Source organism: Anser anser (assembly GCF_964211835.1).
Source record: "Anser anser genome assembly, chromosome: 1".
Lineage (NCBI taxonomy): Eukaryota > Metazoa > Chordata > Aves > Anseriformes > Anatidae > Anser > Anser anser.
The window spans coordinates 77,103,022-77,128,218 of record NC_139720.1 but is presented as its reverse complement, the minus strand read 5'-3'; the positions used below and the strand labels follow the sequence as shown (position 1 = coordinate 77,128,218).

The window sequence follows — 25,197 nt, the reverse complement described above, 5'->3', positions numbered from 1 at the left end:
GTTAGCTTTTACAGAAAATTTTAATCTACCCAAATAGAAGGAGTAGGATCAATGCGAGTGGAGATGACAACAACGTGGGAGGTAACAGTTTCAAAAAGAGCTTTATATAGGGCAGAGTGCATGTCATTGTCCCTGTCTATATCCACAAAACTGTAGAAGATTTAAAAAACAACAATACACATATTGTACAATTTCTCTTCAAAGACCTTTATAAGCCTTCTCGTTGTCCAGGATCCTTGCAAGCAATAATAGTTCACTTCTGTGGGTTGAAAAAGAATTTGGTGAGATAACAAATGATGCCTATCTGAACTGAGTCACCTTGCATTACCAGAGAGCCTTTGTGTACCTTTGTGATAAGAGTAATAAGGGAACTGAAAGACTGGACTCAAAACCAGTTTCACTGGTTTGCAGATTTCTGGAAATAGTTTCAAAAAAGTTATATTTTATAAACTACTATTCTGGGTATGTTTCCATCTTTCAGCAGTTGTCCTTTCTGTTACGTTTAAAAGGAAAAAAAAAAAAAAAAAGTGTAGTCACACCCTGTCTCTATGACAAAAAATGTCACATTGCTTTATTGTTATCTGTGTCCCCTTTTTACCAATTGTACCTCAATGCACTTGGCATGGAAGGTGACTATCCTGTTCCTTTCTGCTCTTGGTGACTGTGCCTCCACTGAACATGCTAAAAGTTTGCCCATTCTTACTGCCAGAATATAGCTTTTCTCCTGGAGATCTCACTTTGCTGTACGATCACAGGCACAGGCATTACCTCATTTAGGACAGTAAATGTAAACAACTCCAGATGCATCATAGAGACCCCAAACATAACCCTAGCAGGCCATAAATATAATGAACAGGGCCCTTTGCCCTCTAGCAATTAAGACCATTTGCAAGGATGAAAGTTTTTGAATGGGCTGTTGATCTAACCTTTCCTATGCACTTCATTTGCTTTTCCCTCACTAATTATAAAAAGCAGGTATCTGGGATGGCCCTGTATGAAAAAAGCTTCATTAAGACAAACAGATCAGATGTACTCAGAATATGAAGGAAAACTAATGTTCATAGTGCTATTGAGCACTTTTGGTCAGAAGAGCTGAAACACTTAGAAACTTGAGTATCCTCTCCAACTCCAGAAAGGTAAAAACAAAGTTCAGAAGAGTTTCATGAGTTGCCCAGGCTCACATCATGACAGTGTTGCCAGTGGTTGTGAAACTTTCTCATGATGTCTGATGATTGCAAACCCATTCTCCAAGGCTTAAGGAGTTACGTCACGTTTTGCCAACTCCAAAAAGTAAAAGTATCCCCCACCTAGAAACAAAAGCTAGAAAGGTGTGATGCCTAGGAACCCTAAAATCACAGACTACATAAAGAGCTTAAAAAAATTATTACTACGACTTCAGTTCACTGTTCTAAAATTATTCACATGTTTTTTAGGCTCATCACAGCTTTTGAATGCTTGGGGACAATGGTATGTCAGTGAGCCAGTGCCACTCTTCAACTGGCATCACTGCTAAAGGTTTGCTTGCCATCTGTGGAGAGGTAACTGATGTGGGCAGGATAACTTCAACATCCTAAGTGTGGCTCTAAGGACTGTAAAGGACTCTGCAGGACTCTGCAGGACTCTGCCAGCAGTGATAATGGGGCTCACGCACCTGGAAACACAACCGTTTTTTTCCTCTGGAAAGCTGAAGCTTGTGGTAGTTTTTCATAATGAGAGCCAGCAGGCACGAGTTTCTTGGGCATGGATCTCATTTTTGCTCTACAGAAGTATGTTTGTGCCACCTAGCACCATAAACAGAGCCACCGACAGTGTCGCTGGTGGATGGCTCTGCCTGGCATCCCTTCACCAGCTGGCGGTGTGGCCTAACATGGCTGCTTCGGCTGCTGGGTGGCCTGCGGGCTGGACAGCAGCAACGGGGCCTCGTGGGCCAGTGACCCTGGCTTGGAGTCAGGCTGTGGGCTAACCCTTTAAGATGCCCAATTTTGCAGTGTGTCCGTTGACATTGGGCTCACAAAACCCTATAGGATTAGGACGGGCTTGTGTGATAGTTTGTTCTTGCCCTCTCAGCTAGGGTGGCATTCGTGAGGCTGGCAGCCTTGTCCTCAGGTTTTCCAGATAAAAGCGTGACTCAGCAAAGTTGATGGTTCAGAAATGAGGGGACCCTTAAAATATAACATCTTTTTCTTCTAAATAACATGAGTTTTAAGCTATAGGATGATCTGATTTCCTACCTATTCCACATAGTAAAAACCACAGCTGCTCCAAAAGTAATGATTCTCAGCTGGGCTTTTTTTCATAAAGTGATAAATAGCACAACTCCAACCACTGAGACAAAAAGACACCCAGCCAATAAAACCCTGAATCTTGCCCTGGGCCGGCAGTTAGCCTAGAAAGAAAACCTTTTTTCTCCCAAAGTCCAGCTGGGCCTGTGGGTGAAGTGGCACAGCATAGCTGAGCCCTTCTGGCAGCTCCTCTGGCTGGAAAGGCAAGGCAGGATTTGTTTTCACCTTCCTATCTCTCCTCATTCACCAGCAGTGCTGCTCTGTCCCTTTGAACACTTGCCAGGCTCTTTACTGAGCCAGCTCTATTTCCTAACTTGTTAGAAGGGTTTTCTGCGGTCTTAGGTTAGTTCTGAGAGCTGCTGTGAATGCCATAAGTGCAGAGACAGCATAAGCAGCGTCAGTGGAAGAGTAAGTCTTTTGGTGATAATTAGCTGTTAAGATTGGCTCAGCTGTGTTATTGTATTACATTATATTATATTTGTGTTGTATTGTATTGTATAGTATTATATTATATTATATTATATTATATTAATTATATTGAGTGATTGTCTTCCAACAGACATGCATGCAGTCCCCTCTGCTCAATCTGGGCTGAAATTTGCTGCCTGGGAATCACGCCTGGGTTGTTTTCCAGCACCTTTTGCTGCTGGTAATGTCAGCTTCTCTCAAGTACTGCGACTACTGATTCACTATCATGTAAGCCACTATTCTTGCAGTCTGGCAGCACAGTGAGAATATAAAGGGAAAAGTAAATGGTTATGCTGTGATAAACATTGGTCTAAGCCATAAGTTCACCCACAGCTCACAGAACTGTTTGTTTACAGTGTTCCTTAAATTTCTGTCCTTATTTCACAGGAAGCTGACCTCTATATGCAATTATGGGTATTGCAGTATTTATTACTGGTTCTTATATTGTAAAGAGTAGGAAGTCATTTTTTTTTTACACAGGTGAGCCACCTGTCTTCTAAACCAATCACTTTGGAATTGTTTTGTCTATCTGTGCTACTATAAAGTCCACACTTACCAGTGCAACATTATTCTCCACAATGCTAGTGATGCCCTGGATCTCACCTGGAGATTTGATCCATGCTGAATTCCGGATTTTGGTCAGGTTGTGGTCTAAGCTCAGAATCGGATTCAATCTACACAGCTGTCCCAGAAACACTGGGCTCTCAGCATAAGCACTTAAGTATCTTCCCAGCAGGCAGCTGCTCTGTGGGGCTTTGAGGGTCTTAGGTTGCGAGTTGGAGCTACAGCTCTGCACGTATGTGTACACTGCTTGCAGTATCCCAGCTCTGTGCTGGAGCAAGACAGGGCTGTACTCTTTCCTGGGCAGAGAACCTGGGCCCAGAGGCCAGAGAAGAGCTGTGGCATAGAGAAAGAGAAACCAGCTGGAAAATAGGGGACCAGACCTGCAGAGAGGGCTATCGAAAATGTGTGCCAAAGTAGGGACAGAGCATTTGTGGTTCTGTAAAAGCTCTCAAGACTGCAGGTTTGCTCTAGAGCAGAATGAAATCAACAGCTTGCACAGAGCGCTAGGGACACAGCTGGAATTAACTGTGGAAAAAGGGTGTGAGGTAAAATAGTGCTTTGGGACTGATGAACTGAACAAGAATTAGGTAACAGTGCCTTACCTGGAAAGTCATCTAAGAGATATCACGTAGAAAAAGTCTACTTACCCAGCTAGTGAGTGGCCAGTGGATAGAGAAGGTCCATGAGTGCTAACAGGCAGGGTGTATGTCGAGTGGAGGACTCGGGGGCTGGACTCAAATCAGGTGGTGAACTCAAAGTGTCCTCCCTACTGGAGTTTGCTCAGGGCAGTGCTGAATTTACAGCTGTCGAGTTTCAGTTGTTCCTGAGGTGGTAGATAGTGAATGCTGTGGCTGGGAAGCTCAAAACTAATTTTTATGTCCCTCTAAGGAAAGAAGAAAGAGGCCTGGGCCCAAAACAGTCAAGACCTTTCTCAGGTCAGTCTTAAATTCTTACCTCTGCCCGCAGCTGCTTCTCAAGCCCTGAGGATTTTGCTGAGCCAATTTAATGCTGGTGGTCAGACAGTTTAAACCCATTAGCTGCCAGCTATCTGAGTAAATTTTCTCCTCCCAGCCCAGTGCACCAGAAGACTACTCCAACCAAAACTGCAGAGAATTGCCACATTAACTGAACATTTGATAATAAATCTTGTGGCCTGTGTGGTGAGCATTTAAGGGCTGAAGAAAATGCCACTGGCTAGATCACTGTCCATGACCTCTCTTAATGGGCTTCCTCAGTGGGAGGATGAAGACCTACCAGTGGAGGATTTGTTGCTCTTTGAAGTTTCTTGGGAAGTTACCAACAAAGGTTTGTACAACACTCTGAGGAGTCAGAATGGCTCTTTTCGTGGAAGTTGGGGAGGCACGAAGGACTTGGGCATTGGAAGTTGGGGGAGGCACGAAGGACTTGGGCATTAAGGGCATTAAGGGGAGACTGGGGAAGAGTTGGCTGCATGGTTGTATTGGAAGAAACAAATGTGGCATCCGTATGTGACTATGCTTGCTGTCTGTGGGCTGCATCTGCGTGTAGCTATATGGAATGAGCGTGGTAGAGTCAGGATTTCTCTGCATTTGTGTGTGCACATGATTCACCACCAGGGCTACGTAGTTTAAACAAACATCCAAGTGTTATGCCTGGGTGTGCATGTGTATGGATATATAGACATTGGTTTGTAAATATTTATCTTTTACCTTCCATGCAAATTCACTTGGGAATGTAATGTATGAAAAGAAGCTGTAAAACAGACACCAAATTCAGAGAAGTTTAGGAGTCTCTCTCAACCTTCTGCAGCACCGTGGAGGAGAGGGAAGAGGACAAATTTGAAAAAAGCATAAATAAACATAGCTGCATTGAAGCCACTGAACAAAAAACAGATGTCAATGACCAGCAGTCTTTATGCCAACTGAAACCTTTTTGGACAGGTCTTTGCAAACACGGGTAGTGCCAGATATGGACTTCATGTTTTGTGCATGTGTACAGATTCAAAATCTGTGCACTGCATGCAGTTTTGCACACAAAGTCCACACTACTTGTTATGCAAAGATCTTTCTGCCTCCATTTCTTATTCCCTCATCAAATCATCCCCCTTTCAGCTAGGTGTAGTTTACCAAGCAGGAACATGTTTCAGCTTTGTCACAAAAGTGAGTTAGTATGAGTAAATGATTGACCTGTGTGTCTTACTGTCCTGACAGATAAATAGATTAGTCAGAAGAGGGGATCTGTAATCTGTTAAGATTTTAACCCTAAAGGGGAACTGTGTGTGAGAGGAATAGACAGTTCTAGGGTTTATCGCTGTGGTGAAATCGAAATTACTGTTCTGTGATAGCTTCCGGTATTTAATCTGCACTGCAGTGCAATTTTACTTTGCTCTTATTAGTCTAGAGAGGAGTGTCAGTACACAGAGGTAGTCCTGAATTTATACACTTTGAATCCCTGTGGGCTTATTTTTCATTAGTTTTAGTCACTCTTTTTGAGTTAGTCTTCTACCGACAGAACTTGGGCCATGCAGAGTTTACTTTTGCATTATGCATGATAAGTAAACCACTGGAAACCAGATGGCAGCATAAATCTGGCAAATTCAGGTGTTCTTGCTCACATTTCTGAACTCCATGGTATATATATTTACAAGTGGATAAACATTTTTTCCAATTAGTTTAAAAATAAGGTGCCGTTCATTACACCACTTATCAAACCCTTGCATTCAAATGGAGCTGACTCAGCTAATCATAGCAAACAATATCTTCATTAGAACTGGATCTCTGTTCAAATATTCCATTAGCTGACCCTGACTGGAAATATTTGTGCAAAAATTCTTTAATAAGCCCATTTCAGCTTATTTTTCTGTTAAATTCTTGATACTGAAGGCTATTTCTCTATATGTTCCATGCACTTGAATGTCAAAGTCACATGGTGAGATACTGTTCCCTGGTGACCTAAGTTTTATAAACAGTTCTTGGAAAATGCTAGGGCACTGTGCTTCTTAGGAGAGAGTGTAGCCAACAAAATGCAGGGAGAGTCATCACAGAAGATATACAGGCTTAGAAAATATTAGCTTACACTGTATTTTTCCTGTCTCCTTTGGAATAAGGAAGAACTGTTCATTTGTCTGAATAGCCTGCCCCATATAGATTTAATACTGCTACATGTTTTAGTGTTTTAGTTTTAATGTTGCTAATATTGAGGGAAATAAAAGCATTAGCTGGGTTTATTGTCTGACAATTTTGATCATTTAACATGACAGTTTATTACTTCTTTTCTGGCAATGCGAAGCTGTATCAGGGTAGTTCAGTGTGAAATTTCTTCACACTGCTAAAGTGGTGTGGTGTAACGTTGCTGCTGCCTACAGGAGGGAGTTCAAGGCTTTTTATCAACTTTGTGTTTTTATCAACTTTGGCTATGGGTTCATTTCCTCCTTGACTGCTTCTTATTAGTTCCTCCGTTTCTCTGTGGCAGTGACAGTTAGACTGAATATCTTCTTCCCTGTTACTCCTCAGGGAGGAACATGCTACCAGGGCTTACAGATGGGTATCTGTTCACACTCTTGTAAACAGTACCCTTTACAGGTAGCTCTGCTCAGCTGTTTTTTCAACCTCCCACATATATTCAACTTCAGAGTTTGAGGATGATGAAGGGTCCTGCAGATTGGAGTATATCTGATTGTGTAGTGTGGGAAGGTCTTCATGTGCCAGGCTGCTGATGGGGAGAGAGGGTTTACTGGGATTTCCTTGAGCAGGAGATGATGCTGGTTGATGCTGTGGCACTTGATGCAGCTGTAGGGAGGGATGAGTCAGTTGTATGGATTAAATACTCTTGGATCTACAGGTATCCATTATTTCCAGAGTCTCATAACTTCTTTCTCAGCAGCTGGCACAGTGAAAGTGTCTCTGTTTTTTAAGTCTAGTTCATTTAACACATGCTCTATCTAGGCAAAGTTTTCTTCTTCGTCATGCTTCCTTTTTATATGGTGTTCTGGTGCTGCCTGCACTAAGTGACATCTGACATGTGTTGGAAAGCACAGGCATTTCGGTTACTCTTCTTTCTTCTTTGCTTACATCCTCTGGCTGGTGCAAGCAAAGACAAGGTAGCTGAAGAAGAGAATGAAAAATAAATTAAAAAAATAATTTGCAAGTGTGACTCTCCCTCCACCTTCCCTCAAGTCATGTGAAAAGGAATTTGCCACTTAAAACATGAGCACAATGTTGAAATCATCTTGCATTTAAAGTCCACTGCCAGAGATGTGACAAAAGTGCAGTTTGTGGTGCAAGATTTTCTCACTTTCTTTGACTTTCTACTGATGGGCAAGTCCCACATTGTGAAGTGGATCTACTGTGTTTCTGTGGCAGAAGGGGAAAAAAGCAGGCAGATGAGCCCCAGTGCACTGCCATGCCACATGGTCTGGTGGTAATCATGGGGAAGCTCTGCTTCTTTCACCTTTCCTTTCCCTTTTCTCCTGCACAGCATGCTTCAGTAAAGCCAGGTGTGGTCATATCTCTGTGCATGTTGCAATGGAGGACTGGTTTTCTTTCCTCCGTAACACGAAGACTGATAAAACTGTAAAGACAGGAGCACAGACCAAGTGGCTACAAGCTCTGTAGGTCTTGTGTCCAAAGTTCCAGAGATGGAAATTGTCAGCAGGGAGCCAGAGGTCATTACAAGAGTATGGAGACTGCTGCAGCAGTCCTGGAAATTTTCCACAGTGATCTTTTGTCCTTGCTGCCTCCTCTTCAACCTCTTTTAAATGTTTTCCCCAATGATAATTGAACTATTTAATCTGGGTAGAGGAGAAGTCTAATCTGTAAATTGCCATAACAGTTAGTTGTAGGGTAGTGGGTTTTCTGATACATTAATGAGAAGGGGCTGCAAACATTCAAAATCTGGTCTGTGCTCTATAAAGATGCCTTTAAAGTGACTCCATGGATACTCAGATCTGTATCTCCTTCTGCTGTACTTCTTAACAGCTTTTAGATAGAAAGTAGAACAGTGCTTAAAAATGCTGGGCAGGTGGCCAGTTTGTATCATCATTCAGCTGTGGACAGATTAGCTCAAGAGTCACTGGTAGATGAATTAAATATTTTTTTCCATCCCTACTGGAATGAAGACTCTACTAAAAACAAACCTTGGTTCAGGTCCCCATGGAGCAGAGCTCTGTATATAGTTTCTCTGGTGAAAATCTGGCCCTTAGAAATTAAATCCTGTATTCTCTGAAGTCAGTAAGACCAGAACTTCAGCCCCTCTGTGTTAAATATCTTTCCATGATGAAAGTTGCTTGGGAGAAGGTGAACGCTGGAGTCTGTGACACACGAGAGCTAGAACACTTTGGAGATTGAGAATATGTTACCATCTCTCTTATATAATTATATAAGATATACTTGTTATATCTATGTATCTATCATCTGTATAGATAGATTGGTATGTATATATGTATGGATAAATATATATATCTATGAAAGAAAAAACATATTCTCATAGGAAACTTAACATAAGCACTGCATCAAAGCCCTTTGCATTTTTACAGTCTGGTAGCATACCAACATCAAAGAAATCTCAAATGCAGTCCTTTTTATTCAGGGTGATGCACATAGGAATAGCTTCTGTATTGTGGCCATCTGTCATAAATTTCAGTGTTTCGGCATTATTACAAAATACATTTGGAGTGCCAGAATTTCAAAGAATATGGAGAACTTTTATCTTCTGATGAGTCCTGGCCACAAAAAAGTAGCCAAAAATACATGAAAAGCATCTGCTATCTGAAGAGGCAGTGTATTTTTCACTTGACATATTTTACTCTAAAAATAGTGCCCAGATACACACAATAAATAAATAAATAAAAATCCAACCAAACATTAGAAGAAATGAGTTCATGCCTAATTTTATCATGTCTGTAGATCAGAGATACATTAGGATGGGAAGGGGGGGAAAGAATAGCTGATATAACTAGTAATTGCAGCAGTAAAGTCAGTTTGAACCCTGAGCCTGGGATCCCACTTCCCTCTTGAGTTGCACACAAGCATGGCTCCCAGGAAAGTATCTTCAGAGTGGCCCGGTGAGGCTGTGGCAAAGCAGCTGAAGTGCCCTGGGAACAGCCTGATCCTCTCTCTGCCTCTGTAGCAAAAGTGTGTGGGGAAGAGCTCCTGCACGGTCCTGGAGGTGGTCCTGGAGGTCGCCCTGGAGGTCGCCACTTATCTCCGTCTCAGTTGCATAGCTTCTCTTTCTGCCTCTCTACTTCCTTTTCGGTTTCTGTGGCTGCTTGCCTCTCTCCCTCCACAATGTGGGGTGGGTGGGAGAGCAAGTAAAATGAATGGTGGGTATTTCTGGCAGCTTTGAGAAGTTTTGGCAATTCATGCTCAAAGGGTCCTACCTCCAGAAGCCATTTTTTAGTAATGCAGCTCCTGTGTATTCCTGCAAGTTGTGGCCACATCTCATCAGGTGACACAAAGCATTTGCAATGAGTCTTTGCATATAATAGCTTGCGACAGAAAGAGCATGTCTTCTGCAGGGTTAGATCTTGCACAAAGATCTCCAGTTGCACAATGAGGTTTCCACTTCTGCCTAATGCTGTCCTCAGCAGTGATACAGTATGGGGAGACTGTTCTTGACTCGCAGGCCTTTTATTTATTTAGATAGATCTGATGTCTGTCTTTGAGGGCTCTAACTACTGCTTGGATTTTAAACATGCAGCGGAAGTAATGCACCAGGACTGAAAGAAGTAAATGGCTAGTGTAATGTAGATAAATTTTCAGATAAATTTATAGTAATGGCAAAGTATATGAAAATATTCAAACTTTAAACAATAATACTATGAAATATTTTCTGAGCAGATATTTTATGTTCATCTACTTTCTAGAGAGGTCACTAAAAAAACAGTCAGACTTTCTTAAATAGACAAAATCCTTCTTTCCCAAACATTTTAGTTCTCCTGTCCATGCCAGTTTATTTTTCCCTGGAAAAAAAAAAAGGAAGAGGGTGAATGGAAATAAATGGGGAGAAAGATTTGCTGTTAATTTCTTTTTTAACTTGATTCCCTTTTTCTGGCAGAAAAGTTAAAAACAAATTTTAAAAAGAAATAATAGAAATATGTTTATTTCAAGGACATTTTAAAACCATAAGAACTTAAAATATTGAATAAAACATTTTGGTGGAGATCAAAACACTAAATTAGCGCTTTATCCACATTTTACTGGTAATGCTCCATGTTTACAATGTTTATTTATGATCTGAACCAGTTCTGTGGATCTGATGTCTCCTGATACTGCATCTATTTTTTATTTTGTCTTTCGTTGTTTGTTTTAAAACCTGTTTCAGATAATAAAACTTCAGAGGCTGAATACAGAAACTTAAAATGTTATGAGATTTTCATATATTCTTGTTGTTTGGAAAGGTTTTCTATCTACGATATGACCTTAAAACATCTGATTGAGTAAGAATCAGGAGGTTTACCAAATTGTTGGAGATAATTTGAGAATTCTGCTAGGGTTTGCATGTTTACTTTCAGCCGAACTCTTACTTGGTAGAATGTGTAATACGTGGCTTCCTAATATGGGTATTTCCAGTGAATTCTACATAACCTCGCAGATGTAAGCCATCTCTTCATGATATATAATATATTCCTTGAATTTGTTTTGGGAAAGAGTAATTTCTAAAGTCAATATGTTTTTCTAGACATTGTTCTTTTCTTCTCAAGATCTCTTTTTTAATTTTTTTAAGACCTGTGGACCACCACAGGTCCTGTGACAAAGGTGGGTTGCAAGGCTGCCCTGTCACTGCATGGCTTACAGGGACAGAGGTGGAAAACAGGGAGGGAAGAGCAACTAGTTGACTCTTGCATACCGTGTTCAAGACTAGATAGATCTGTATTTACTCATTAGGGGATGTCGCAGTCCCGTCCTCTTACGTATTTAATACAGCACTTATTTTTAAAATAGACAATACTTTGGTGGAAGATGCTGCACACATTCATATTTGCAATGTAGGCTACACTTGTTCCAATTTTAACAATTTTAGATTAGTGATAGAACATGAAACCTCTTGCTTTGAGGATTGCGGGTTAAATCTATTTTCATGGCCAGTAGTCAATGAAATTCATCACTCCCTCTACTTCTCTCAGTGATTTGTGTGTAGTGCCAGCTCAGTTGTTACCACATGCACTTCCACATCGCAAAGAATGTGGTTGAAAAGGATAACTTCTGCAATAGAAGAAGCAGCAGGCTGCACTTGGGATGCAGTATAATTAAGACTTGGCATGTGAAAGTGGAAGCATGAACCTCAGGATTTGAATTCCATAGTCTGAATGTAAAGACTTCAAGACCTGAAAGGGGGGAGGGGGGCAACATAAAAGAACATATTGGATGAATATTTGTGGTGTGACTATTAACACATGAAAGAAATTTAAAAATAAAACAATCATAGACTTAGATAAAAGTAATAGGTAAGACTAGAAAGCATCCATTTGTGGTCAGAGGAGGGTTTGAGGGAACCCATATGCCGTCACCCAGAATTAAGCAAAGTGTTAAGATTGCCATTTAAGGATTACTTGTGGTCTGCTATCAGTGAATACTCCTAAACTGAGTGGTGAAGCTCTGGTCCCAACAGACTGAATTCCTATTTATTTGAGTCTGGGTTTCACTTAAACTCTGAATGTGTGAACTGGCTTAACTAGTGGAGTATCTGACCCTCAAGTTGGTTGGTGCTTATTCCAGAGCTTTGTGGCCCATGCCCATTTCTACTTTTTGTTCTTTGTCATCTTCTTTTGCAGTGGGAGGCATTTACACTGTGATCCAGACAAAAGCCAAAATTACAGCAGATGAATGGGGTGAAAACTATTTTCTGATTGGTCCCTATTTTGAGCACAATGTGAAGACTCAGGTGGAAGCATGTGAGCCTCCAAACCCGGCAGTTAAGAAGGCAATGGACACCATGAAAAGCCAAGGGTGTCAGGTAAATCAGATGTGCTACTGCTTCCCAGGGCAACTAAACTGACTCTGAGGAGATTACAGTTTTGGTTAATGCTCTCGTTATTCCACTTGACACAGCAGTCCTGGTCAATGTCACAATGGGAAAGGCTCAGATTCTACTGTTAGAACAGCAAAGTCAATTCATTAAAGGTTATTTTTGAGGAGGAACTGGTTTATCCAATTACAGGTTTTAACAGTCATTTATCTGCAAGACTACTTAACTGGATTAATGACTTACTTCTCCAGTCTCTAAATGCAGTAAGATTTTACTAGATATAACACAACCTTATTTTGACTGAACTCTTATATTACCTTTGGCATTCTTGTGCTGTTGCAGAAACTTAGAGAAAATCATTTCATCATCTCACAATTTTTCTTACGTAGCACTATTCCGAGTTGAAAGAGAGAAGTGGACAAAACACAGGCAGACTTGAGAAAAGCACCCAAGTGATAATATTGGGGTTAGATCTATTGCATGTTGCCTCTGTTACTTATAAAGGGATGACTCTGCAAGCTGTGTAATAGTCCTCCTTTGTTTGGAAAATAGCAAAAGGCTTGTGGGGCAGATTAATTGCAATGTTATATATATGCTTCATGCTGCTCCGGCATACATTCAGTTTAATCAGCCAACTCTGCCAGTCTAACATGTGTATTGTGCTATAGGAGTATTCATATATAGCAGCAGATCTGTCCCAGGCACATCAAGTATAGCTTTGATCTCTAATAATGACGCCTTAGTTTCCAGGAGCTGCACTTATCCTATTAACATTTGTGACTGGATTTTGCTTATGTATCGCAACGGATCCCTTTAAACTAGGGGACCTAGGAATGCTTCCAAACTTTTCTGGTCAGGTGTGTTCCTTGCTGCAACCTGACTCCATATTTAGATAAAGTCAGGGTTCACAAAGACTCCCTACTCCTTAACCTCATTTTCCTGAGTAAGAACCTGAATAGCCTGTAATAAGTACACAGGGAGCTGAGCGTCCTTTACACACTTGTCTTTGTTACAGCTTGTACTTTTTGTGCAAATGGATCTAAGAATTTTCATCTCATTGTTTTTAAGACCCCACCTCTATCCAGCCTGTTCTGCATCAGGGCTGGGTTCCCTGGAGCTCCCAGAGGTTGGTGAACGAAAAGAGATTGAACACTAGCATAAAAGAGTCCTCTGTGTGGGGTACAGAGTATAAACTACACTAGCCTACCTATAGTACCTCATTCTCTGCAGATAATATGCCTCTGCTGCTGTAGCCATTTTGGTTCAGAAGAACTAAGTTAAAATAATTTGACTGTGCAGACTGTAGCATGTATCCATCTGTGTGTTGTGGCCTTGTGACAGTTCAGTCTATTCTCCTTGTTGGCAGGTAGGTTATATCACTGGAGTTAAAATTCTGTTAGAGATATTTAACTGTACTGATGCAGATAGTGCAGGAAAGCTGTACTTTGGGGGGCTGACATGTATTTAGGTATTCTGACACTTTCTGATTGTTCCTTCCACTCTGCCAAAGGGCACCAACTGCACCATGTGGGCAGAATGTGGAAATGTCATGTAGTTTCCTTTTACCCGTGCCTTTGGTAAAGTATTACTCCATGTATTTTGCAAAGAAAACCACAAATCCTGGGTATGTAGGACTATGATTATATTCCTTATGTAAAATATTTAAGATTTGATGGATGAAAATACTTACGGAACTTGTTCTTTACATTCACTTTAACATTGAATTATTATATCCTTGCCTCTTTCCTGTAGGTCTTTTTTGGAAGATGGCTGATAGAAGGCAGTCCATATGTCTTGTTGTTTGATATAGGATCAGCAGCCTGGAATTTGGATAGATGGAAAGGCGAATTTTGGGATGTTAGCAACATTGGGATCCCTTTTCATGACCGAGAAGCCAATGATGCTGTGATTTTTGGATCATTAACAGCCTGGTTTTTAAAAGAGGTACAGTTTTTAAATCTAGAGTTTTTAAATCCTTTGGTTTTGTCAGCAAGGCAGAAGATCTTTGGGATGTAATTTCTATTCTCCCTCCAGTTTGAAAATTATGATTTTTAAAAAGTCAATGCATGATCTAGATAAAATTTGGATTTATAACTTAACACTTTATTTTTCCATGGGGAGCCCAATGTGAAATGTGCTGTGTCTTTACTGTCACTTCTCCCTCTGTTTCTTCTCAACTCCTTTGTCACTGGATGCTCTTACAGGTAAGACCTCAAGCTCTCTTTTCCTCTCCTACCATAGTCAAGTTGTCACATTCACAAACTGTCCTTGAAGCTGGTAAGCAATGTATCTCTCAGCTGCTAGACTCTACCTTGCAGAAGTGATACAGACAGAATGACAGCACTGTGACTTCACGTTACTCTGCCACAGCCCACCCAAAGACAGGAAACTTTGTCAGTCTGCAGAATCATCTCTGTCACAGGTGCTCATGATTTCTTTATCCAAATGAGAGATTAAACAGCAGAAAAGTAAGTTGAAAGAATAAAGAGTGACTGTCCTTGCCTGAGAGCTGCCCAACACTCAAGGAAGGATACTGTTCTGAGGCACATGTGCTTTGTGGTCTAAGGATTAGGGCTGGTAGGAATCAAGACACATGACCATTTAAAATACTGTACTATTTTGTCATATGAAAGAAAGGAAGCACACAGAAGAAGGCATAAAAGAACATTTCTGAGATTGTGATGATGAGCAGGATAATGTGTGTTTAATGTGTGTTCTTGCTAATTGTTTTCAGCTTTCCTCTCAGTTTGATGACAAGCCCAACATAATTGCTCACTTCCATGAATGGCAGGCAGGAGTGGGTTTAATACTGTCTCGATCTCAGAAACTTCCTGTTGCCACAATTTTTACTACCCATGCCACTCTTCTTGGGAGATACCTGTGTGCAGCCAGTATTGATTTTTACAACAACCTTGACCAGGTAAGAGATATTTTACTCATTCCTTCTTTTTTTCAGCTAATCAGTTCCTGATTCCTTTTCTGTTTACTGCATTACACTATGTATTGTACTTTTTTGTCTTGCGTGATCACTTATGATTGAACAAGCTTAGGATTGCACAGCAGAGTGAGAAATAGATCATCAGTTCCAGGGCAAAAGAAATGTATAGGCTGCCCAGAGAACTTGTGGATGCCCCATCCCTGCAGGTGTTCAAGGCCAGGTTGGATGGGGCTTTGGGCAACTTGGTCTGGTGGGAGTTGTCTCTGCCCTTCCAACCCAAGACACTCTATGATTCCATGAATCTATGAAATGGTAAGACCTGGTGGTGTCTAGGTCCAAGTAGCTTTGTCTCTGTGCCATCTGTCAGGTCCTAAAGATCAGTGGTGCCTAGAATACTTGTGCTCCCTTTAGTTAACTTTGGGTTACCAGACTTACACTGCAGAGTACTGAAACTCACTCAGCCTTCAGACAAGTCAGTGGCTTGGTCCGTTCTGCTAACATATGAAGTAATATTGCAAGAGTATGGGTTTGCCAGCAGAGATTCCTAACCTTCTTTTCAATGATTTGAGGCATTTTCAAAAGCCAGGGAAGAGTTATAGGGCCAGATATCACTGCAAGTCAAGTGCCGTTGAGAATCTTCCCCTTCACGTTCAGGAAAGGCAATCAACTCAAGCAATGTATGCTACCTTTCGTGAGTTAGTTAGCACAGTGAGTAACCAGTAAATGTAAAACCCAATCAGCTGTACTCAGGTGCAGCCTAACAGCACTCTTTCTTTAATGAAAATAGCGAGTACCTCTCCTCTTGCTGAAATTACCCTGGAATACCATTAAAATGTTTTTGTTTGTTTGTTTCCTTTCCCTAGCCTACTTCTTACTTCTCCCAAGTCATTAGAAGTCCTTCTACTTTCAAACTTTCCATGTTAGGCTTTGTTTGTAACTGACAAATGTAGGAAGCATTTTCTGAGTTCAAAAGACCCACATCTGCTTCTGGGAATTCTTGCAAACTGTCTAGTGGTTTTGGTTTTTGCTGTTCTCTTTCCACTAAAAGCATAACATAAACAAACATTTCAAGGACCCAGATGTCTTTAGTACTGCCTTCAGAAGAGTTACATTACATGATCTGAGATTTTTGATGTGGTTACAGACAAATTGAGTACAAGAGATTTTTTTCATTCTACCATGTATTGGGGGCATCAGTAGTTAAAAGGCTAAAACAATTGCCTTATTTATTGTCAATGCATTTCTTTGGCTAGAATCAGTGAAGAAAATGAATTTATGAATTTATTGGTAAAGTATTTAATGTTTGTTCCACAGTGTGTCAAGCTTCAGTGTCTCCCAAAGACAAAGACCAAGCAGTAGTGTGCTACTGTCCTTATTCAGAAGCTCAGAGTACACTGCCATTCCCTTGTACTACAGGGAAGCAGTCACTCACCTTACTCCTCTTCCCACCCTCCTAAAGGCAACTACTAAATCACACTAGGAGTGAAACTGTCTCTACTCATTTACCGATATGCATGCAGGGATGCAGCATGGTAGTATGTTGGGGGGAATTCTCTGCCCAGTCAGTGCAAGGCAAATATCCTCATATTACCATCTGTCTCCTTCTATCACCTAAGAAAACTAGTCCCATAAATGAGATATTATTGCTGGGTGCGTTAATGAGACAGCATGAATAACCCAGTCATGCTGTCATATGCAGCTTTCAGGAGTCTAGACATTCCTACTCCCTTGTATTCCCCCTGTATGTATATATGCAAAATCTAGCTTTCAGTCTCATATTATTTTTCTCTGGACAGCAAGATTGAAATAAGTAAGACCATGTAGTTTCAGGTTTAACACTTGAGAAAGTGGGAACTTTTCAGCAGAAACGTTATTAATTCACCCTTGTATTCTTAGATGTAATTTGTTAGTGAGGAAGTCACAGTTTAAAAAAATAAAAAGGTATTTAAAATGAGAAATTGGAGTTTAAAAAAAAAAAAGAAAAGAATGCTAATAGTTTAACAAACTGAAGCTAAATATACTGTGTCAAAAAAATCTCTTCCTTTTTTAAAGGAAGTTCTAAAAAAGTATATGTTTTGTTTTGTATTCTGTTCAATTTGGTGATCTACAAGAAGCCTCACAAAATAGTCTGCTTTTCAAAAAAGCAACTTTTTTTTTGTTCATGATGACTTTGGGGACCTCACCCTTGTCTGTGTACTTGAAAGAAAGTCATGAACTTGCATCTGAGCAGGTGTACAGATTTTAGTATATTTATATACTAGTCACACTATTAGCATAATTTTTTACTGTTCACACATGACATGATTGACTTTATGTGATAAGTTACTGTGCATCCTGCTGCAAATCTTCACAAATCCCACTGGTAACTATCAGCTATGTGATAATGTTATGCTCTCTTGTGTAGAGATTGACATTTAAATTTATTATTAATACAAGAAATGATGCCAAGCTGTTACGCTACAGTTTCACACACTTATAAGGTGCTAAAGCTCTTCCTGACAAAGTTAACATTTAGTAAGAGATCAGATATCGTAATGAAGGTTCCTTTGTCTGTAAAAAGGTCAACCTGGCCCAAAAACTGATTGAGAAACATTAGAGGTTGATCTAGAGTGCAGCAATTAAATGGTACAGATAAGCAAGTCTTCAGAGGCAGTTCTTACTGCTGTCTTCTAGTAGTGAACTATTAAGGTAAAACAAGTGATTTGTCCAGTGATGAAGATTCTCCAGGGCTTCCTAATGTTTAACCTTTGGATGAGACATTACACTTTTAGCTCATGGGAACTTACCCCAGAATTATAATAGCTTTTTTTTTCTGTTTTGGTGCCATTGCATAATTTTCTTTAAGGCATAATAATAAACTTTAAGTTCTCACTTTTGTTCAGCTTTTCATGTTTAGAATATATATTCCACCAGCTTTAAGCACAGCAGCTGAGAGAGGTGGGAAAGAAACAACTGTGGTATGTGCTGTGCCACATATCACAGAGAAGTCATTGCAGCACCGAAGGAAAAGGTATGGCCTAGCTGTGCTTGAAGACAATTGAGCATAAACAGCTCCTGCAAAGAAAAGAAGAAACCTCATGTTCCCTTTTCTAGCCCTCAACAGAAAAGCTGGGTTTGAATGCATGCTAGAGAGAGCTGTACTTTGGTCAGTAAGGCTGCTCTGCTGCAATGTTCAAGAATTTAACAATGGAGATTTTTCATGATACCATGGTGGTTAGATGCACGAGTAAAGATGCTTACCCAGCAACTTTGAAGTCTTCACTCCCCCTCTCCCTCCCTCACCCCTTTTACAGTGCCCTGGATGTGTGTGACCAGCGTGTTCTTCCTCACTATAATATCTCCTGCCAGCCCTGACACTAATGCACTCCCTGCCTGTCCTCCACTGTCCACCAGCCCTGCTGTCTTTGTGCACATGCACGCAAACACGTGTGCACACGTATGCATTCAGCACTCTTTCACTTCATTACTCCCCAGGATATTACACCCCTGTAAATAGGCACTACCAGAATATACAAGCAGAGTTGAAAGATCTCTTTCAAAAATGTGAAGGATTACTGAGATTTTTTGTCCTTCTCCAGATTCTACAGCGAAAAAATACCTCTTTGATTCACCTTTCTAAGCTCAATATGTGCCAATTAGCACAAGTATAGAAGGCACAATTGTATTCTCTGAAGTAAGCCAGCAAGGTCAGTAGCTTTAGATCAGAGAATACTTTGGCCCAAGACCCAACCTGTTTGGAGTAAACATCGGTATCAACAATCATTCAAAGGGCTGTACAGTGCGGGCTGGCTGACATTTTCTCTAGCATTCCTACGAACAAAGAATTCAAATCACCAGCCCCTGCCAGATGGTAAAAGTGGAAGGGAAGGCTCCATGTGATCTTCTGATAGCCCTTACAAACACTGGATCCGTGAAACCTTGGCCTTCATTCTTACTAGTCTTTTGGTGAAAAATTAAGCATCAATTAGTGAAGGGTTGCCATGCTGTGATGCATGATTCTTTAGAGATTCCTGAAATCACACAGGGGCCTTAGGTGGCATAGGGCCACCAGAACTGTGTGGTTAAATGATTGTGTTGTCAGTCTGAGCTGTAATAAGCCATTTTCAGGTTTTGGGAACTTGAGTGAGTTCACCAATCGGTTCAAATACTGTTTGCACTGATGTTACGAATTGATGTTAGGGATAGCAACTGGACCTGACAGGGTCTAAAGAGAGAGAAGGCTGTTCAGCCTCATGGCTGTCACGTATCTCAGAAGTGTACCCCAAAATGGCTGGAAAAAACAGGGAGCTGAAAAACTATTCAACCTAGTAAATTAGAACTGCAGGTTGCTGGAAGCTAGGAGAGTGCACTATAGAAGTAAGACCATAATGTCTGACTTCTGACCTCTTCCTGAGCCATCTGCTATTTACCTCAGTCAGAGACAGGATCATGGTTCTCATAATGCATCGCTATATGAGAGTGTACAGTTCTTATATTCTTACAGACTTAGTTCATCTAGACTGGGAGAAATTCAGCTGATCCTGCTCCAGTGGAAAACTGGGTGTTAAACCCTTAACTGTGTGCACATAGTGCATACTAGAAGGAACACTGTTGTGTCTTCAGCAGCATTTAACAAGCAACAGTTTGTCTGACCTAGGGACCTCTGAGGCATTAACCCTACCTATATCAGCTAATCAGTGTATGTTTTAGTTCCTTGATTCACATTTAAGTCACTGTGATTCTGAAGGAAGGGAGGGAGGGAAAGCAGAAAGAACAAAACAGAAGCTGACTTGCATGGTAACAGGTAGTGTGTGATATTTCTATTTACCTTTAAGCATCTGAAGAACCCTGGATAAACAGATGGGTCAGGGACTGCTAACCCCATCTACAGGTTACTGGCTTGAACTCTTCCAAGGTCAACACTTCCTAATTTCAACAACAGAGCATATTATGAGCCTCATTCCGAATGAGATAGTATCAGATTTAGCTAGCGTAATAAGTTTTGCAGATCTAAATAGTCCAACCAGGAATGCATGGAATTTCTTCCCTTTGTCCCATGTCAAGTGTAGCTTTTACACTAGTGAAAGTAAGGATTTGTTTGTTGCTAGGATAAAGGTTCTGTGAAAAAATTCTGAGTCTATAAAGCCTTTTTCCTCTTCAGGAGCAACTGACTTCTCAGCTGAAGATCAAGAATGTCAATCTTTTATTGCTTTCCACACTAAGGGATCTCTTCTCCCCTCTCCCCTCTCTCCTTTCCCGTCTCTTCTCTCTCCTCTCTCCTCTTTAAATGGACCAACACCTTTTATAAGTTGACTGAGAGACAATGATGGTCCAGGCTAGTTCCTAGGTGAATTAGGAACAATCTTTTGGGCAAATGATCTAACCTGGAGTTCCATCTGAGAGGCAACTAAAATGGCTTTGTGAACCACTGGCCTGGCATAGCTGAGAGGTTTGTGGACTTCACCCTCTGCTGCTTCTTACAAAAAAAATCACCCTGAGTTCTAATGGAAAAAGTGCTCTAAGGAAATAAAAAAAAATTAGTTTCATTCCTTATAGCTTTTTTCCTTATATAACGGTGCCCTGCCAATATGTAACACTTCTATTCAGACCTAGCAATGTGATTGAATCTAGTTTGCAAAGTAGTGGAGAATTCTGTCCCAAGAGGTCTAAAAGGAACAGTACTAAAAATCCCAATGGAAATGAACATTGGAGAGCTTTTATGCTGACAACATAAGAGCACAAGCTCTTGTCCCTCTTAGTTCAGAACTGTCATAGCTGTCACTGAGCTCACTGTCACTGAGCAAAGCTGATCCATTTTGGTAGTAGAGCAGCTAATGGAAATCTGACTTAAGCCAGGAAGTGTAAGTTTCAGTCTTATTTGGCATGGCTGAGCTATACCAGAATGAAAGTTCTATTTGCACAAGATAACAATCAATGGGAGTTAAATCTCACATAAGATGGATTTTTTTAAAAGAAGTAATTCTTACATACTTTGGACAATGGCAGCCGATGTGATTATGTTGGAATTGAAGATCTTTCCATTCCATCTGTCCGTAAATAAGGAATTTGAACTCCAGACTGATCTCTCTGACAGTTCCTGATTGCACTGCAGAATCACCTTGTGAACTTTAGTATGCCACCAACTTTAGAAACCAGAAAAAATAATTTTATTCTCTGCCTAAAAAATCCTTAGCTACCAATTCATATATCAAACCTATATTTTCATTTGAGATACAAACTGCATACAAAAATGTTATCCACTCCTGAGGTAAGGCTGAAGTGATGAGGGGAATCCACATTATTTATGCAAAGTTGCCACAAGTTATTCATTATCCAAATTATGTATTTTACTTCCAGATTGATTTTATTCTTGGTTTAACATCTGTCGGCTTTCATCATACTTTTTTTTTTTGACGATACAGAGGAATAGTCTAGTTTGAGAATCTACAGAAGGTATACAGACTATTAAAAAACCATTAATATAGCTAGTATAGTTTTTCCTTCTTTTCCACTCTCAAATCATTCTTCTTGTGCATTTCTAAATCTTTTGCAAATTGTCGTTTTCAATTCAATGAATGTCTAATTTGAATTTATTACTTCTGTAACTGCTCTTTGTTTCCAAGAGAAACATAATACCAGTGTCCCATAACCACTTGATATTCTCTTCTTTTTACATTCCAAGATTGTCTTAGCTCTCTGAAATGGAATGTCATGCTGGCAGGATCAGTAATTACCCACTATGCTCCCTAACATGCTAAATTTTAAGACGTGAATGAATGTTATGTTCATCACATGGATTCTAGAAAGGATAAAAATGAGTTGGAATTACTCCTCAGAACTGCATTTCAACAAATGGAAGTTTCAGTCAAAAACATTATGCCTGTGGAACATCTTCCTGTTTTGCTTTGGAGTTAGAGTGGCCTTATAAGGGAAGCATTTTCTCCTCTAATCCTTGCTATCATGTGAATTCTAATAATTTGCTTGCTTTTCAACAGTCATAGTAGGAGGATATCCTCACTGAGGGCAATGGAGTATTTACAGTAAAGATGTTAGTCCTTAAAAGCCACTGAGGGAAAAAAACAGTGAAGCTGGCTTAGATCTGTTTTTCTCTGGATGTAGCTTTCATCTGTGGCTTTGCTAGTGTTCCAATTTGCTGATAACAGCAAACAAACATAAGTAAGCATGACGCACTTCACAGATATTTTGCTTTGGCCTTGCTGAAAGTGAACATTATGGAACATAGTTCACAGATGCCTGAGCTGGGTCTGACAAACAGTGCATCCAGACTGCTGAGAGGTTGCTGAGCAGAAACGATGGCCTGGAGCTGAAAATCAGTCTTGCTGCACTGGTGTTCTGCTTCATTTTGGCACACTAGCTCAATACAGAGCTATGCCTCATGTTACCTCTAGTTCTCGAGCTGTCTTTTTACAGTACTCCACTGTTTGGACTAGATTTGTCTCCTGCACTGTCCCATCAGTTAAGTTCCATTTAACCTGTCCTTCAACTTGTTTAACACGTATTTTCTGAACTCACTAGTCTAGCCTGCTCAGAAGTACACAATGAGATTTCTTATTCCACACTACAAATTAGGTTAAAGGTGAGGATCTGGCAATATGGTTCAATGGAGGAAACTTCTGGAAAATAAGAACAGATGAAATGTGAAGACTCTGCGCGACCTCAGTTTATACTTGCTAATAAAGAGCAAATTCTTGCTAATGGAATTGCACATCTTTGAAAAAGCACAACAAAAGTAATGTAAGAATGTGCAAAATAAAATCTTTCCCATTTTCAGAAGATGAAAAAATGAATATTTTTTCATGTGGAGAGATGTCAGTGTGTTTATGTGTTAAATGTGTTAAGTGTTTCCATGCATCAAAAGAAACAAAAGCTAGCATGAAATAAGCCATAGTGTTTGTAAAAATCCCTTTAAGAACCTTTCTCCCAGTAGAGTTGCAGGGAGTATATATTTACAGTTAGTGAACATGTCCCAAATGTAGTTTTGAATTACATTTTGTAAAGAATCCATTCTTGGTGAGGAAGGAGAAGAGAACAAAAAACTTTTAAAGTTTAGCCAGTTTTGTTTGTTTGGTTGGTTGGTTCGTTGGTTGGTTGTTTTTGTTTGTTTGTTTGTTTTGTTAGCAGTTTAAAAATATTTTTAATATGAAGTCAAGCATACTTGAAAAAAGTTTTGCATAGTTTTGACTGTGCAGTGGTATTTCATCCCCTTTGTGTGTTTGCCCAGCATGCTAAAGAATTGCCCCATTTTGCATCTTTTGTACACAATAGTTGAACAATCAGAATATTTTTTTTTTGTACAGTCTGCTATCTTTTTTACTACATGTAATTAAGATTTCTTCTCTGAAGAGGGCAAATCTGCAGTACTCTTAAGAGCTGTTTTGCAGCAGTCATCAGTGGTATCTGAATGTTCCAGAAACATTAATTAATTTGTTTACCACACACATATTAAGGGGGGTAGTTACATTAATGATGTTCTTTTAGGAAAGTTTTTAAATTTTTTTAAAAAAGCTTTTATTAACCTCAGAGCACAAGGTCCCATGGAATTCCAATGCAGATGTAAATGCTCAGCATTTTAGCAGATCAGACTCAAAAATGTCAAGGTAGTCTCTCAGGAAAAGGAAGAACACAGTTAGGGACTGAATGTAAAAGATTTGTGTTAGAATAAGCCAAGCATCATACTGGAGCTCTGTGTCACTCTCAGTAGTTTAATTCAGCTTTATTTTCTTCTCCTTTTCTCCACCCTTAAGATAAGTTCTTAAGCATGTACTCAATAGGGAAAGTCACAGTCTAAATAGCTTTACTTCTGGCCAAGTTCTGATGTATGGAAAGCAACTAACAAAGGTCAGAAAGTCATAACTATAGATAGTATTTTCTGCTCAGCCTATAATAATGGTTAAATCTATTACAGTCCGTGAAGTTACGGAGTCAAATGCAATCAGACTCAGACTGTGCATCTAGCATTAACAATGAAATGACAGAGCTCACTGAGAGTCAGTCACGCTCTGTGTAGCTCATGCAGTCTACATGGTGCCCATGCTGTTGACCTTGGTGAGGGTAACCTTGATGCTCCCAGGAGTGAAACATCATGTAAGACTAAGCGGATTGCCATTTAATTGTAATCATTGACACCTCATTAGCATTATTCTTTTTTAGACTACATTGTAGTGACTTTGCAGTGGACACCAGTGATGAACATTTGAACTTTTAAGCATGGGTTAAATGGGTATTGTGGATTTTCTTCCCATTGTGATAAGGCTTCCACTGCATAGCTCTTGCCAGTTTCTGTTTCACTAACTTCTTTGTGAGCCAGAAACTCTATATCAGACGGACAGGAAAGCCTGCTTAAGTAAGGACATTAGTCCTTACTCCTATTCCTGGAATACTTTTGTGAATGTAAAATTCTAATATGCAGTTATTCACAAAGATCTCAGCATCCATTGGTAAAATGTAGTCACCTCTAGCTAGAACAACATCAGATACTTGTCAATGCAAAGGAACATTGTGACAGTAATAGGGACATATGGTAAGGAATCTTCTTGGTAAATGCAGCCATAGTGGAGAATTTCAGTGTGGAGCATTAGTTAATAGATATTGAGAGAAGGTGAATCCTTTGCACCTGCCTTTGCAGTTAAAACTTAGTGATCCAGACCTGAGCTTTCTTTGTTTTGTTTAGTTTTCATTTAGCTCAATAAAAAGGCAGCTGCAAAATTTAGAAGTGACAGAAATAATTTGGGGTGGTTTATCTAGGGGTTTAACTTACATCTGCCTCTAGAAATTAATTGAGTTAAAACTGAACTAAAAAGAGCAGCAAATAGTAGTGGTGGACTTAGAGGAAGAACAGCTGTGAGTATCAGAAAATATCTCATTTTCTATTTTCTTTGTTCCCTCAGGATTTGTGGCTGAGTCGTTATATCCCACCTCTCCATAACTATAATAACTCCATTTCTCTCTTGCCTACCCATGATTCCCAGAAGACTACCCAGCCCCCAGATCTCTTCTTGTCCC

At 40.0% G+C, this 25,197-nt stretch overlaps 1 protein-coding gene across 4 annotated transcripts in view; it reads left to right on the top strand.

Moving 5' to 3' along the window:
- The first annotated feature begins 3,424 nt into the window (after positions 1–3,424).
- Positions 3,425–25,197, top strand: part of GYS2 (glycogen synthase 2) — a 49,600-nt gene continuing 27,827 nt past the window's right edge. Inside the window, exons 1-5 of one of the 4 annotated variants that reach the window (XM_083821786.1) lie at positions 3,425–4,249; positions 4,386–4,619; positions 12,064–12,245; positions 14,010–14,201; positions 14,992–15,177. In XM_083821786.1, the coding sequence (XP_083677912.1) occupies positions 4,499–4,619; positions 12,064–12,245; positions 14,010–14,201; positions 14,992–15,177 (681 nt within the window). In that variant the 5' untranslated portion in view covers positions 3,425–4,249; positions 4,386–4,498. Of the gene's footprint in view, positions 4,620–12,063; positions 12,246–14,009; positions 14,202–14,991; positions 15,178–25,197 lie in introns of all 4 variants that reach the window. The other 3 variants (XM_083821788.1, XM_083821787.1, XM_083821789.1) reach the window with 3 other exon arrangements.